Genomic DNA, 16430 nt, shown 5'->3' on the forward strand with positions numbered 1-16430 from the left:
TAACTGATATTTTTCAAAGAGAAACTCTGGCTCCAAAACAAATATGCAAACAAAAATTTAAGATATATATCCAATCAAGTATATACACACCTACACAGAATTATTACATAGTTCATAAGAAATTGACAATATGCTGTTATTGTCCATTGTGCACCTTAAACATATTCAAGACAATACATTCTGAATTCATGTTATGAATGCATATTTAATGGATAAATTAAATGAATAAAGATTAAAGTCATGAATTAGCAAATGGTGAGACCATTAGCACAAAAATATTCTGTGTATAATAATTGCAAGCAAGATTGTAATTGAATAGAGTTAAGCCAATAGGCTGATTGAAACAAAATTATAAATTATGTTAAGTTCTCTCTAAAGTTAAGAAGCTTTTAACAATTATTTACAATTAGGAGGTGAATTGCATATTGAGTTCTGATTCTGGAAACAGTTCACTACATTTTATGAAAGGATGTGATAGCTAGATCATGTAAAAAGAGGACTTTCTATCTTTTAAAAAGTACTTCTAAAGTTGAAAATTAAAACATTCTGGCCATATACATTCAAAAGTGAGAGACAAAGGGCAAAATGAAATATATGGCAATTAAGCTGCAATCAGAGGAAGTAATTGAAAATTGAAAATCATGCATGCTATTACGTATGTATTTTCTTCTTATATTTCCTTGTATTAAAAAGAAACATTTTCTCCATTGGCAGCAATTAAAATTCATTCTTGCAGAATGCTGACTGCATATGTATATTTAAATAACTAGGGGTGAAAATTGGTCTACAAGCTTTTTGTTCACTAGGTGGTTTCTATCTGTACTACTAGCAGGTTCTATAAATGATAAAAAAGAAGAAATAAGCAAAAAAACATGTTTTCATGATCTTGGAAACAACAAATTTCTTATGATGCTGTAATAACTGATAGAATACTGGCATTTTACTATGAACAGTGGCATACTAAATTACTATGAATTTCTGAAAAAAGGGCTGATAATGAATTTTAGGGCGACATTCAACCCAGCAATCAACATGACAAACACCAGAAAGCATATCAAATCACACATGCAATAATAATGTAGAAAATAAATCTTACCCAGTGATATACAGTCACATGAAAATGTTAAGTATACCCCATTGAAATTTATTTTTTCAATATACCTATATTTGATTTTCATTTCAACAATCCTGATAAAGGGGATATAATACAATGACTATCATGCACTACTTACAATTTGCAATCCATTCTGTAATTTAAATAAATACCAGTGCAAATTTCTCATGTGGAAAAATTAAATATACCCCTATATTTATCACTACTACAAATACATAAAATTAGTGTCTGGTGTCCAGTTTATTTGCAGGTTTGCAGATTGGCTAAGAACATCTAACCGCCATACCAGGTTATATAGGGTGGGCTTACTCTTAGTCTTTTTCCTTAAACATTGCCACCATATTGGAGCATGCTTTTTCTGTGGCAGACCCTGTCCTGTGGAACATTCTTCTCCCTAAAGTTTGGTAGGCCTCTAGCCTCCTAGCCTTCTGTAAAGCACTGAAGATCTCCCCCCCCCCCCCCGAGCTATGACAATTGAGGTGAGTACATACAGTGGTGTATTAACCATTAAGCAGACTAAGCATGTGCTTAGGGCACTAGGCCTAAGGGAGCACCACAAAGTTGAGAAAGAAAGAAAAAACTAATGAAGATTTGTACAGTATGTACAAATGAGGGGGCACCAAGATTTGTCAGTGCTTAAGGCACCACTGAGCCTTAATTCACTACTGACTACATATCGGAAGCTTTGACTTGTGCCAGGTTTTCGTTTTTAATGTGTAATCATTTTAATATGATTTTTATGTTATTAAAATCTGGTCAATGCTCAGAATTCATTATAAGATGAGTGGCTACACAAATATTTTAAATAGTAAACAAACAAACCATAATTAATCATTACTGAGCCTTTCAAACATTACATTCTGAAGTTTCTCTTCCTCTGATATTTACTATAGATTTAAAATAGTTTACTATGTTTTCTCTGTAACCTTACAAAGAGTGCTTTAACACGTAAGGATGAAAGAAAAATGATTTTCATACCTCTATTTTTGTTCGATAAAGAATTAAACGTGTAAGGTTGCACAATTTGGCAATGTGGTTGAAAGCCTGAGGTGAAATTTTATCACAGGAGGAGAGATTTAATTCCTGCAAATTTAAACATGTGTCAGCAATAACTTCCAAACAAGCCTCATTGAGGAAATGGCCACAAGACAACTCCAGGCGTACTAGTTCTGAACCACAAACTTTCAGGAACCTGTAAGAAGCATACATGAATCAATTCACCAAGAAAAGTAATGCATTTGCTTTTAATTCATTGTAAAAACTGAGTAAATTCCCAGAATTCTCATTGCCATGTTATAATAGATCAGGAACAAAATTATGCATGCCTAACAAGGAACTATTTTAGCAGAGAAACAACTTCCTCTGAGGTAATTGGAAGGTAATCACAATCAACTCCAGTATCCAAGACAATCTATGTAGCCAAGGATTCTGTGTGACATTGCAATAGGTCAAATTCCAACATGGAAGCTTTCAAATGTATTTAAATCCATTTACAACTGTTACAATTTACTATCCAAAAATAATGCGATGCATTGGAATGTACTGGAGATCAAAATGCAGTATCCCACTATATCTGCACAAACAAAAACAATGCCCCCTCGAAACCCTCCTGTAATTATAAACTATAGCTGGCAGCTGAGTTTCATAATAATTAATATAAGCATTATTTGTATTCATTTACTGCATCTCTATTCAGTGTTAACCATGAGAGCTTGAATTCACATACATAAAGGCACGCCTACAATTTTATCCTTATAATATAAATCCTAAGAGATAGATTGGACTGGGAGACAATGATTTAGTTCAAAGTCACTCAGATGTTTTGTAACAGACTTGAACATGGGTCTCAATACATCTGGACCATGATGCTATCTGGCTTCCATACTTTGCGTTTTGACACCTTTATCATATTTCTTGATGTTGCATAGAGGTACAGTTCAACTTCATATTAGAGTTTTTGTATGTCCTACACAACTCATCCCCTGGATTGGAATTCTCAGGTATGCTTGCCAGTGTCAGGGGCAAATCAGATGGAAAAAGCCCAAGGAAACAAGAGGAGGTTGATCCTGAGACAAAATTATTTTTTGAGAACAGAAACTGCGGTCTATGCAAACTAACTTGCTTATATTCAGCAGTTCAAGCAAAGCAAGAAAATAGCAGAGCAAAAAAAATAAAATCACTTCACGCAGCCGTCAAACTACATGGCTAAGTACTTAGATTTTTTTAAAAATGGGAATAAATTAATTTGTATTTATTCATTCATTGTTTAAAATGTCACCATCCGTAAAGAAGTTTTTTTTTATTTTTAAAGGAGGAATATTGCTTTAATGTAGACATTTCATGTTGCCAAAGCATTTAAACAGAATTAAATATTCTTCTGTTACAGAAGAAACAACAGCCTCTCACTACTGATATTTCAAGCGGTATCAAAGACATTTACTAGTCTGCTGTTGTAAAAAAAATAATCTCTCAATTTAATTTATTATATAAAAAATTTGTACGTGATAATATATCTCATTTATTAAAGTGCCTAAATATTACTGATAGAGCACTATAGTTATTCAGCTATATCACATTAACACCATTTGATTATACATGATTTATAGTCCCATTTAATATTTCTCAAACTCTGTGTCTAGCTCAAGCAAAGAAATTTAGTACATTTAGCAATTTTTACAAGTGAAACATTACAATATCCTTACCGAGCCCTACGGAGGTGGACACTATCAATAAGTTAAATTACCTTCAGCCTTGCCTCAGGATATTGAAATGCCTGAAGCATTCTGTCCTCTTATGGTAATATTTTGTTAGCTTGTCAACTATCCTAGATTACTATTCCAATTTGTTCTATTTCTTATTATAATGCATACTCCACTAATATTTACATTTTCAGAAACATAAACATGTTTTAGCGTGTATACGCTAAAAGTGTTTATTAACACTAAATGATGCTCACTGAAGGATAATTTACTATAAACTTCAACAAGATATATCATAGATTTATGCACAGTGTAAAAGTATTATAACATATATAGAGATTATTATTGTTTCCATTAGCAACATTTCCATTTTTCCCTGCAGGAGGAGGAATTCACAAAACCGTTCCAGGAAGCTTTTTCTTTCTTGCCATGTTTACATACAACTTTAAATTTCAAAACCAGCCAAATGTTTGGTAGGTGGGGGAAAAATTGAGTAGGAATACAAAAGACAACCAAAAGAAAATTTGAACTTTTCAACTCCTACTCTTGAAAAAGTGTCAGAACAAAATCGAGTACATGAAAAGAAGTTGCTAAACTTGCCTGCCAGGTTATCTCTCTGCCACTGGATTTTATGTCTTTGATGCTGCAAACACATGACTAAACATATGCTTCTGACTTTAAGGTGTTATGGACTGACTAGAGTCATGTTAGTAACTTTTATTCTAATTGCTAGGTGATTGGGATAAAGGGATGAGTCTATGATTCTATGATTCTATTTTATAGAATACGTTATATACCTCTTCAGAATACTGACCTGCTAAAAGCAGAAAATGAAATTGTTCCTCTGTTCCCAGTCCAAGATAAATTAAGCCACTGGACCAGGATACAACGAGACTGCAGGTATTCTAAAGCTGTGTCATTAATTCTTGCCCAATATGGTTGCAAACTGAGATGAATATATTGTAGTGGATCACAACAATGTTGATATAGTAGCTTACATGTCTGTGAGAGTCTACATAGATCCGGAACAGTAAGGTGACTCAAAATCAACTGGATGAGCTGAATTGAAAAACAACAATAAAAGCAAATTACTCTATCAGAATCGTATTTTCATGCTAGGTAAATAAATTTTTATTCTAATTAAATTAATCTCCCCAATTTCATTTCCATTATTTTACTATTTTTTATTTTAAGCCAAAATAAAAAAATAAATGCAGGATACATTTTCTATGGTGGTATATACATTTCTATTTTGTACTTGCTTTCAACCTCACCTTTCAGATTTAACCTGGGCTGCATTTAGCCTTAAACTGCATAGTAGTAGCTACACCCTAAAGCGTTGAACAAGGATTGAAATCTGATACAATTTCAATCAAATGTACTTAAAATTATATGTTTACAATTGAGTCATATACAGGTAGCCCCTGATTAACAACTGTCCTGTTTAGGGGCTGTTTAAAGTTACAACAGCATTGAAAAAGTAATTTTATAACTGGTCTTTGAACTTACAACCATCGTAGCATCCCCGCATCACGATTGAAATGTTGGTGTTTCTCAACTGGTGGGGCATAAATGTTGGTGTTTCTCAACTGGTGGGGCATTTACAATTGTCACAGCCCCGCAATTTCCATTTGTATGCTTTACAGCTGGCTTCTGGCAAGCAAAGTCAATGGAGAAGCCAGCAAGTCACCCACATATCTTGCTTAAAGATCTGCAGTGACTCACTTAAAAACTGAACGGGAAGTGCCATAAATCCATGCCAATCATGTGTTGTTTTGCTTAGCAATCATGTCATTTAATGACAGAGTTGCTGGTCCCAATCAGTGGTGGGATTCCAAATCTTTTCCTACCGGTTCTATGAGAGCACTTTGCACACATGCGCAGCACACAAAGACCACCCTTGGTGTCAGCGCTGGTGAGCTGAGCAGTTTTTTAGCTCAGCTAAGGCGCGGCAATCCGCTCTGCCATGTGAATCAGCTGAACTAAAAAAACAAGGGAATATAGGACAGGGAACAATGGAGGTGGGAGACCAGGGTCAACCAGAGGTGGTATTTGCCGGTTCTCCGAACTACTCAAAATTTCTGCTATCGGTTCACCCGAACCGGTCCGAACCGGCTGAATACCACCTCTGGTCCCAATTCTGGTCATTAAGAGTTATTAAAAAGCACAATCCAATACTGCAAATGGGCATAGAATAAAAGAAGAGATTTTTTGGGGAAGTGGCGGTTCCTTTGACTTGCTCTTGATTCCTGATGTGTCCCTGCAGTTTTCTTGGTAAAGTTTTTCAGAAGTGGCTCACCAGCTGTCTTTATGCCTAAGGCAGGAATAGAATTCACAATCCCTTGTTTTCTGGTCCGATTCCTTCACCATTCTACCATACTGGCTCTCTTTATATGAAGTATTTTTTTTAACGTATTTGAACATTTAAAGTTTCACTTCTAGTTCTGAGTAGAGTTCTTCTGCACATATACTAAAATCAGGATTTTTTAATGTCATTTTTATTATGACCATTATTGTGCATGGCTCAGCTGAAATACCGTTGAGTCCTTCTATTTTCAATGGACAGTAACACTTAGGTTTTCTTCACTTTTTCTGAATTAAATGGGATTTGAATATATTTATTAAAAATAAAATGCATATCATTATCTCATCTATTATATAGGATTTGAATATACACAATACAAATTTTCATGTTATCAATATCTCAACTTAGGTCCAGCCCTACCTGTTGTTGTTTTTTTTTTGTTTTTTTTTTGCCATATAACTTAAACTTTATTTCAGTAATGTAAATTGGGTCTGTATTTTAGAGAAACGCTTATGAGCGATGTGTTTTTTGGGTTCAAAGGTATAAATATGCTTAGATTATACATTAGTGCCAACAATCACAATCAGGACTGGAATTTCTATTGCTAAGCAATGAGATTTTAAAGTGTAATACTGCAGGACATGTTGCTTAACAACAGTAATCCATACAATCCCCATTGTTGCTGTTAAATAAGGATCATGAATCATTAAGCAAGGACCTCCTTTCCACAACTTCCTGATGGCTTCCAACAGGCAAAGTCAATGAGGAAGCTGCAGGAAGTCACAAGTCCTGGGCAGTTTGTAAGCAAGCCAATAGGTTGGTAAGTAGATAATGCAGCACAACATGAGCACACTTAGGTAGGAGTGGTAGCTGCTGGGTATGGGAGGCTGTGCAAGTGATTGCTGTGGCACAAATGTGGTCGAGGAAGGGATGGCCACTGCCAGGTGTGGGAGGCTGTGCAGGCAGCTGCCACAGCAACATACAAGAACAAATGGAGTGGGGGTGGGGGACACTGAGGATAGGTATGTGCTACAGGATATGAGATACCTAGAAGAAAAAGTAGTGGAAGTGGGATCAACTTAAAGAATCCACTTGCAACTTTCCTGCTGGCTTCCTTGTTGATTTTGCTTCTGAGAAACCGTCAGGCAAAGTGGCAAATGATTACATGACTAAGGAACACTGCAACCATTATAATCTAAATCTGAAGAACACAGAACTATGATATCTATCATTTGATAAATCAAATTTGGCATTTAAGATATGGCAGATAAAAAGTACACAAAGTAACATTATAGCCAAGAAAATATCAAAACTCTACAAACTGTCTTGGCAATGGGATAAACACTTATTAGCCCAACAAATACAGGCTACAGAGTGGCTTATTTTATATATAATGATGACAACTGCATCAAGTAAAAGTTGTGAGGACAAGGTATCTTATTTTTATTGTACCAGAATGATCAGCCTAATTAATAGAACAATAAAATAACAGAATTGGAAGAGAACTTGGAGGTCTTCTAGTCCAGTGATTCCCTAAGTGGACGGTACTGCCTCTTGGGGGGCGGTGGGATGACTTAGGGGGCGCTAAGAGGCAAGGGGGGGTGGTAAGAGGCAAGGGGGTGCGGGGGGTGCTAAGAGGCAAGGGAGGTGGCAGTGCTGGAGGTGGCCCCATCGCAGGGCGCAATTCTGCCTGGGGCTCTGTTGGCCGCCAGTCAGCTGAGCACTTCCAGCAGGGGTGAATTATGGACAGTTCGGAGAACCGGTAAAATGCATCACTGACTGGCTCTGCTCTCACCTCCCGCCCCTCCCACTCACTTCTTTCGTACCTCGCCTGCCTAGAGGCACAGATGCTGCTGCTGCTGCTCCCTGGTTCCCTCACTTATCTCAACCACACAGCCCAGCAGATCTCTGGGTGAGTCTTCCTTTGCTTCTATTCTAGTTACCTCCCTCACGCCCCAGCCAAGGTATGTATTCTTTTCCCAAGCTATTTCCCTCCATCTGGGCTCTCCCTTGCAGAGCTGAGCCTAGCATTCAGTTTAAAATCCAGGGCAGGGGAGGGGGGCAACAGAGCAGCCAGGAGGAGGGGAAAAAGTTTTTCTTTTTTTCTAAATTATTTCCCTCCGTCTGGGCTCTCCCTTGCAGAGCTGAGCCTAGCATTCAGTTTAAAATTCAGGGTGGGGGGGAGGGGGCAACAGAGCAGCCAGGAGGAGAGGAAAAGGTTTTTCTTTTTTGCCAAGCTATTTCTTTTTTCACGAGGAGGGAGGGAGGGAGGCATAGAGGGAGGAGAGAAAGAGAAGGAGGGTGGGAAGGAGAGAGGGAGAGAAAGGGGAGAATGAGGAAGAGAAAGAGAGGAAGAGAGGAAAGGAGAAAGAGGGAGAGAGAAGGGAAAGAGAGGAAGAGAGGTGAGACAGAGACAACTGAACTTTACTTATGAAAAGGTGTTAATTATGTCAATGGAATAGATAGGAAACTTAGTGATATATATGTCAATGCGTTGATTTGTAGTTAGAAGAGAAAGGTGGGATACAAGATGATGATTTTAAAGTTTTTTGTGACCATTTGGACATGCTGCATAAAGATATGTCTGAGTGATATCAGGATCTTCTTTTGATGGAAATTCCAGATTGGGTGATAAATCCATTTTCAGATACTGAGGAAGATGGGTTAATGGAAGAACAACTCATAGAGCTGCAAAATGATATTGAGCTGAAGCCAAAGTTTAAGAAATTGTACCAAGAGTTTTGGTTACAGAAAGAAATTTCTGATCGCTATCCTGAACTATGGACAGTGGTTAAGAAGCTCCCTGTTGCATTTCCAACATCATATTTGGTGGAACGTGGCTTCAGTGTGGTCATCCAACTTCTCTCCAAGCAAAGAAATCGACTCCAGATTACTGAATGTGGTGATTTAAGACTCCTGCTAAGTGACTTAAAACCAGACATTGGGAAACTGAATCACTTCATCAAGCCCATTCATCACATTAAGAATTTACTGAACAGTGAAGTAGTTACTAAATTTTACTGAGTTCACTAAGTTACTAGTTACTAAGGTTGTTGATAAATTACTATCAGACTTTGAAAACCTGGTGTCACTGGATCATGTTCAACAATTTTGTTGAATTAACATTAACTAAAAAGGTTTTTAAATTGGATTTTGAATAAATGTGCAATTAATTTGTTACAGTTTTGAATTTCACTGTTACTATCTTCCTTCTGTTGTGCAAACCACCCAGTCACATGACTCCCCCAGCCACGCCCACCAAGTCACACCCACAGAACTGGTAGTAAAAAAAATTGAATTCCACCACTGGGTGGGGGGCACTGAGGATCAGTTTGTAGCACCAAGGCGGCGGTGGACTGAAAAAGTTTGGGAACCACTGTTCTAGTCCAACTCCCTGCTTAAGCAGGAAACCCTATACCATTTCAGACAAATAGTTGTCCAATCTCTTCTTAAAAACTTCCAGTATTGGAGCACCCACAATTTTTAGAGGCAATTCATTCCACTGATTAATTGTTCTAATTTTCAGGAAATGTCTCCTTATTTCTAGTTCAATTCTCTCCTTGATTAGTTTCGATCAAATACTCTAAGCTGACTGACTTTTAAGATATTTAGCATTTTTAATTTTAATTTTAAAGATATAAAACAAACATGTTTACACTCTACACCCTGACACCCATCAATGAGTCAAAACACAAAGTGTAATTTCTGATTAATAATAATGACCAAATACAGCAAACAGTGTAAAGGGGAAAAACTCTTTAAGATCCCTTTTAACTAATTTCATTATCTGATAATAATTATATACTATATAGGTAATAACACAACATCAGCATCAGAGATTAAACAACTCCTAACATGTCAGTATCTATCACCACCAGAAAAGGTAATCCCACTTTACACTAAAATTAAATCTTAATAGCTGAAATGAAAAGGATATAAACAAATGTCACCATGATGATGACACTAAAATGTAACTGTAGTATAAAATATATGTTGCTTCTGATTAAATAAAGAAAAGAAATTTCAAGCCCATCTAGTAATCATTACTCACAGTTAGTTTAAAATTTAGTATCTTGCTAAAATTTAATTCCATATTTGGCCCAGCATAAAGCATAATTTGATATTATATGTGGAGTTCATAAAATTCCCAGAATGCAGTTTATGGCATAAAAATATGGCATCTGAAATTCAGCTGGCGTTATGAGATCTTAGGACTTACATTTAAAAAGAGGTAGGAATATAACATTTATGTAATAAATATTATACAGACTTAACAGTTAAGATTTGTATTTATAATATACTTTCTGTTCAGAAGAAGAAAACATTCCTATTTTAAATAATCTGATTAACAGATACTTAAAATAGCTATATTTAAAAAACTGGAGTATTATCTTCTGTCATCAAGAAACTTCAATGAACAAGACATTCATTTTTATAAGCACTTGACACAGAAGTAAAAATGAATTTGCATGGGGAGATCAGCTAGGGCCGATATCAGATTCTTCTATTTTTAAGAATCTACTTGAATCAGTTTCAACCATTTTAAGAAGAAGAAAAAAGCTATACCAGCTAGGGCCGATATCAGATTCTTCTATTTTTAAGAATCTACTTGAATCAGTTTCAACCATTTTAAGAAGAAAAAAAAAGCTATACTAACTAAAATTCAGGAAGCTAATGGAACTAAAAAACAGGCTCACAAATCTGTATAAGAAGCTATAACTACTTATCTATCTCAAGATATAATAAATCTCTACAGCCTAAGTAATTATGACATTTTTTCTTAACCCTGTTAAAAACTTCCAGTCTTTTACCTCATAAGGCAATTTATCAAAGTAGCCATTAGTTGTCCAGTCTTTGAAGGCAGCAGTGCTAAACTGCTTGTTGAGACTTTCCACGCTGCTGTAACTTTCTCTCTCTCCTTCTTCATCGTCATCTAGATCATTCATATCAATAATTGGAGTACTGAGTAGATGCATAGGTCTCTCTCTTAAGCCATGTAGCACTACAGCATCCAACTCAGTATAATAATCCAGAAGGGAACTGTTTATTTCCAAACGGATTAAATTTGTAGGGAAATTTATTTGTTTAATACCAGGTGCAAACTGACGTGCCTGAGGCAAAGTCACCTTGGAAGGTAGCTCTGACCAAAGGATTTCCCACCTACCAAAAGAAAAGAACATTAATATCACAGGGCAGGTAATGTAAATATTACAATCTTAATTTTTTTAATAAGTCTCAATTTAGGGGGGAAATCCACAACTAATATAAAGAACATCAAACCGTGGCCTGTATAAAGGACTCATAACAACTCTACAATGTATGATAAATATCTTAACTCCCAAAGATTAAATAACGTTAACATTATTCAACAACATTTTAGTGTTAATTCTTTTTTAATCTATCACTTCATTGGGAAGAAAACAAAGAGAGTAATCTAAAGTGAAGATGAACTTCAATAACAAAATAGTTGAAGAGTCCCTTTGGTTAACTCTGAAATTAAACCACAACTTATTCAGTAGGACAAGAACTTAGAAATTTGATCCCAAACCTATATTCAGGCTATTTAGCATTTAGAAACCAATGAAGTTTTAATGTATGGATAGTCCTCGACTTACAACAGTTCATTCAGTGACCATTCAAAGATACAATGGCACTGAAAAAAGGGACATGACCATTTTTCACACTTACAACCTTTGTAGCAGTCCCATGATCATGTGCCAAATGTCTGATTCAGATTCTTGTCTGATTCAGATTCATACTTATGACCGTTGCTGCGCCTCAAGGTCATGTCTCAAGGTCAAGGTCATGACATTTGTGACCCTTTAACAAGCAAAATCAATGGGAAAGCCAGATTCACTTCACAACCTTGTTACTAACTTATCAGTGATTCGCTTAAAAATTGTGGCAAGAATGGTCATAAAATGGGGCAAAATTCACTTCCAAAATATCTCACTTAGCAAATGTCTCACTTAGCAACAGAAATTTTCAGCTCTGTTGTGACTGTAAGTCAAGGATTACCTTTTCTATTAAGATGGATCTACAGGTTAGGTTTCTGAAGCATTTTCAAGAGCTCTGTTGCCCAAATAACTTACAGCAGCCTTTCTTAAACTGAAGCACTGCAAAACGCTGAATACTGTGAATATAAAAAGCAAACAAATGGGGGCAACCAGCTTTCACTTGCAAAGATCAGACCATGGAAAGCAAGAATCCCTTTGCTTGCTACCTTGCTAAGTCCAAACAGTTTGCAGGTAGCAAAGACATTTTTTGGAGAGAGGAAGGGGGTAAGTATGTAGAATTTTCTAAGAAAAAATGTTACTTTAAATATTTGAACATACCACATCAAAGACAGACAGAGAATATTAATAAAATGAATTACCTTACTTCATTTGGCTGATTTTGTGAATAAGGACTTGCAGAACATGCCAAAATCCTAACCACAGCACCGGGATTATATGTTTCCAAAATATGTATGGCTGTAGGATACACTTGTTCCTCAAACACAAGTTCTACATAGTCCTGACTTTGGAAACTGGGTGGGGTCCTCGTAAATGGTATTCGTGCACTAGGGCACATATCCCACCATTTTCCATAGGTCCTAAACACAGCGGTTTGTGTAAAGTCACCTGAGCTAGGATACACATTAGGCGTTCCAGCCAAATTCCACATGGTATACGACATGCTGTTTTCACTGCCATAATGGGAGCTGAAGTCCAACACTTCTTTGGCATACTGGACCAATTGAACATTGATAGGTAGGGATCTATTTGATTCTATGGCTCTCCGATTGTTCATCAATTCTCCCCTTGTAGCTGTCCTGGCTCGGCGCCGAAGGCAAATATAGTAAAACATGCTCAGAACTGTTAACATAGGAAATGCTGGTGACATCCGGACAGGTAGTAAAATCCTCCTGGAAGTCAGTATCTTCAAGACTTCTTTGTGAAAAGTTTAAAACAGAAGAGATCCTGAATAAAAGACAAACAATTAATTGTCAATCTAAAACAGGCTCAAGAATTCAAGGAACCTTTAATTTATTTGAAGCAGATAAAAATGCAATGTAGGTAGTCCTCAATTTACAAGAGTTCATCCAATGACCAAGTTACAACAGCACTGAAAAAAGGGACTTATTGCTGTTTTTCACACTTAGGACTGCCGCAGAATCTCCATAGTCACGTGATCAAAACTCAGATGCTTGGCAACTAGTTCATATTTATGACTGTTGCAGTGTCCCAGGGTCATGTGATCATCTTTTGCAACCTTTTGACAAGCAAAGTTAAGGGGGAAGCCAGATTCACTTGACTAAATGGGGCAAAACTCAACAGCTGTTTCATTTAGAAAGAGACATTTTGGGCTCAATTGTAGTTCTAAGTCAAGGACTACCTGTACAACTTAAAAACAGTTACTAAAATATCCGATCCAGAGTGTCAGCATCTAATAAAAATGTTATATTAAAAATAAACATTGCCAATAAGACTTGATAATCAATTAATTATATTTTATTCTGAACCACTTTGGCTCAGCGATTAACGCACTGGGCTAGAAAACTGCGAGACTATGAGTTTTAGTCCTGCAGAGTTCTAGTTAGGTGCAAAGGCAGCTGGGTGACCTTGGGCTAGTTACCATATTCTCTCTCATCTTTAAGAAGGAGGCAATGGCAAACCACTTCCAACTTATTTCCCAAAAACAAAACAAAACAAAAAAACCCTCAGGAACTAGTTCAACCAATTACCAAAGTCAAAGGCACTCCCCCCACCAAAAGAAGATGATTGATTACAATATTTATGGTATCTTGTAACAACAATAAAAAAAAACTTAAATCTCAAAAGAACTGAAGAATCAAAATGGAAATTAGGAAACAGGTCCTACAACTGGGCATAGCACAAAATAACTGCTGCTGCGCTACAACATACCATCCCACACTTTGTATGAACTAACAATTACTTTGGTCAAAGGACTTGACAATAAATAGTACAAGAGCATGTGTGCCGAAATCTCAAACACTTTTAGTAAGTAAAATTGTGCAAAGAGTATTAAAGAAGCAACATCCTTTAGAAAAATCATATGGGTGCTTCAAAGACGGTCCTTGTTAGACTACTTGTACTGAACAGGCTAGGCCTTTTAGAGCAAATAGTTTCTTTAACACTTCAAACAGGGTTGCTTCACTTCCACTTACATACTTTTTAAGAAATATAATTTTAGTGCTTTGCACAGCTCTAATAATAAAAATCTGTTTGAGCCTTTTGGATTCAAATCCAGTAATACCTATTTCAAACAAATTCTTGATGGAAATAAACAAGTTCATTGCTCATAAATATGAAGGATATAATAAGTGAAACAAAATCTGAATACAGAAAATATGAAAATATCCAGAAATAAATTGCGAAAACTTACTACCCAGAGAAAAAAAAAACCTATATTTTCCCCAAATATCTATTAACTACCAGCAGATTTGTAAACAATCAATTACTCATATGGCAAATTTGGCCTAATCCCTAAAAGACAAGTCCTGTTCCATATAGTGTGTGTGTGTGTGTGTGTGTGTGTGTGTGTGTATGTGAGTGTGAGTGTGTGTGTTTGTGTGTGTGTGTGTGTTTGTAAAACTGAAAGAAAAAAATCCACACAAATCTACCTGCTAGGAAAAAAAAAAGTAGCTCAATGTATTTTGATAAATAATAAGATTGATTGCATTCCATGACTTACATTTTGATTGAGCAGATATGAACTCAGAAAGTGCCTGGTCGTAACAATGGGTCATTTTGATTTATTCCCAGATTTATAGTCTGACAGCTGTTCTATGTTACTACATTCCATTTCTTAGAATTATTGCCAGCATTATATCTCTTAATAATGTCAATGAAGACTCTCAATCATCCAAGTAGAGCTATCTGGAAGTTGAGTCTTGTTGGTTTGAAACGTTTCACTGCTTATCCAAGTAGCTTCTTCAGCCTGAGCAAGTTGGTTAGGATGGCCCCATATGTAGACCACCCTGGAGGACATATGTGAGGTCCCCCTAACCAACTTGCCCAGATTGAAGAAGCTACTTGGATAAGCTATTAAACATTTTAAACCAATAAGAAAAGATGTCCAGTTGCTATGATTCAACTTCCACACCCCTTAACAATATTTCTAGTAAAGTTCTGAAAAGTAGTACATTATAGATTTTAATGTTTTTATATATTGTAAGTATAGAAATAATGCAAAGAGCAATGAAATATGTTTACCAATTAATAACGTATTAGCACCATTTTTGATATTATGCATCATTTTTTGGCCTATAAAAATTGACTAGAATAAAAACTTATTACACTAGAGTTTCATAATGGCACATCCAAAGCTACACAGTTATATAGTGGGTATACATATATTCCAGATGCCTCTTATTTGCCTTGTTCTTTTTTATATGTAATATTATATTCATTACACCAGTGGTCCCCAACCCACTACAGGGCCATGAGCCATTCAGAACCAGGCCACAAAACAGTGGGCGAAAGCACACATGTGCATCCCCTCGCAAGCGTGTGTTCCATTTGCATGAGCAGCGGGCGCCCATGCCTGCCACTTACGCAAATCAAGTTGCACACACACTTGCCAGCCATTCATGCAGAACCATCCCCTTTCTCCCCTCTTCCCACTGGTCCACTAAAGCCAGAAAGATTGGGGAATTCTGGATTACAATTACACACAGTAAAGTAAAAGAAAAACTTTCAGATATGATCAGTAAAGACTAATGATGAAGATGAGAGAAAGAAACAGAGAGAGGAGGGAGGGAGGGGGGAGGGGAGGAGGGGGTATTTTTTATTCCACCTTTATTATTTTATAAGTAATTCAAGATAGCAAACATATATAATACTCCTTTCATCTCCTTTCCCCCCACAACAATAGCCCCATGGAGCAGGCTGGGCTGAGAGACAATGACTGACCCGCAATCTACTGTATTTTTCGGAGTATAAGACTACCTACTCTCTCTCTCTCTCCCGACCCACCTACTGTGTTTGTCTCTATATACATATTTCTCTATATATACCGTATATATCCCTTTACCTACCTACCTACCTACTCTCTCTCTCCCTACCTATTGTATTTCTCTCTCTCTCCATCTACTTATATGCCTACCTACCTACTCTCTCTCCCCCTACCTATCTACTATATGTCTCTCTCTCTATTTTTCTTTCTCTCTCCTTCTACCTAACCACCTACCTAGCTACATGCTCTCCCCCTACCTACCTACCTACTGCATTTCTCACTCTATTTCTCTCTCTCTCATTACCTATCAACCTACCTATTTTCTCTCTCCCTACCTACCTACTGTGTTTCT

General features: G+C 36.5%; 1 protein-coding gene across 5 annotated transcripts in view; it reads right to left on the reverse strand.

Moving 5' to 3' along the window:
• Positions 1-16430, reverse strand: part of FBXL4 (F-box and leucine rich repeat protein 4) — a 51568-nt gene that overhangs the window by 27711 nt on the left and 7427 nt on the right. For all 5 annotated transcript variants that reach the window (XM_081941079.1, XM_081941077.1, XM_081941078.1 and 2 more), the window contains exons 2-5: positions 12495-13080; positions 10930-11278; positions 4628-4872; positions 2093-2306 (exon numbers count right to left, since the gene is read on the reverse strand). In XM_081941079.1, the coding sequence (XP_081797205.1) occupies positions 2093-2306; positions 4628-4872; positions 10930-11278; positions 12495-13003 (1317 nt within the window). In that variant the 5' untranslated portion in view covers positions 13004-13080. The remainder of the gene's footprint in view (positions 1-2092; positions 2307-4627; positions 4873-10929; positions 11279-12494; positions 13081-16430) is intronic.

Source organism: Natrix helvetica, assembly GCF_964273705.1.
Source record: "Natrix helvetica genome assembly, chromosome: 2".
Classification (NCBI taxonomy): domain Eukaryota; kingdom Metazoa; phylum Chordata; class Lepidosauria; order Squamata; family Natricidae; genus Natrix; species Natrix helvetica.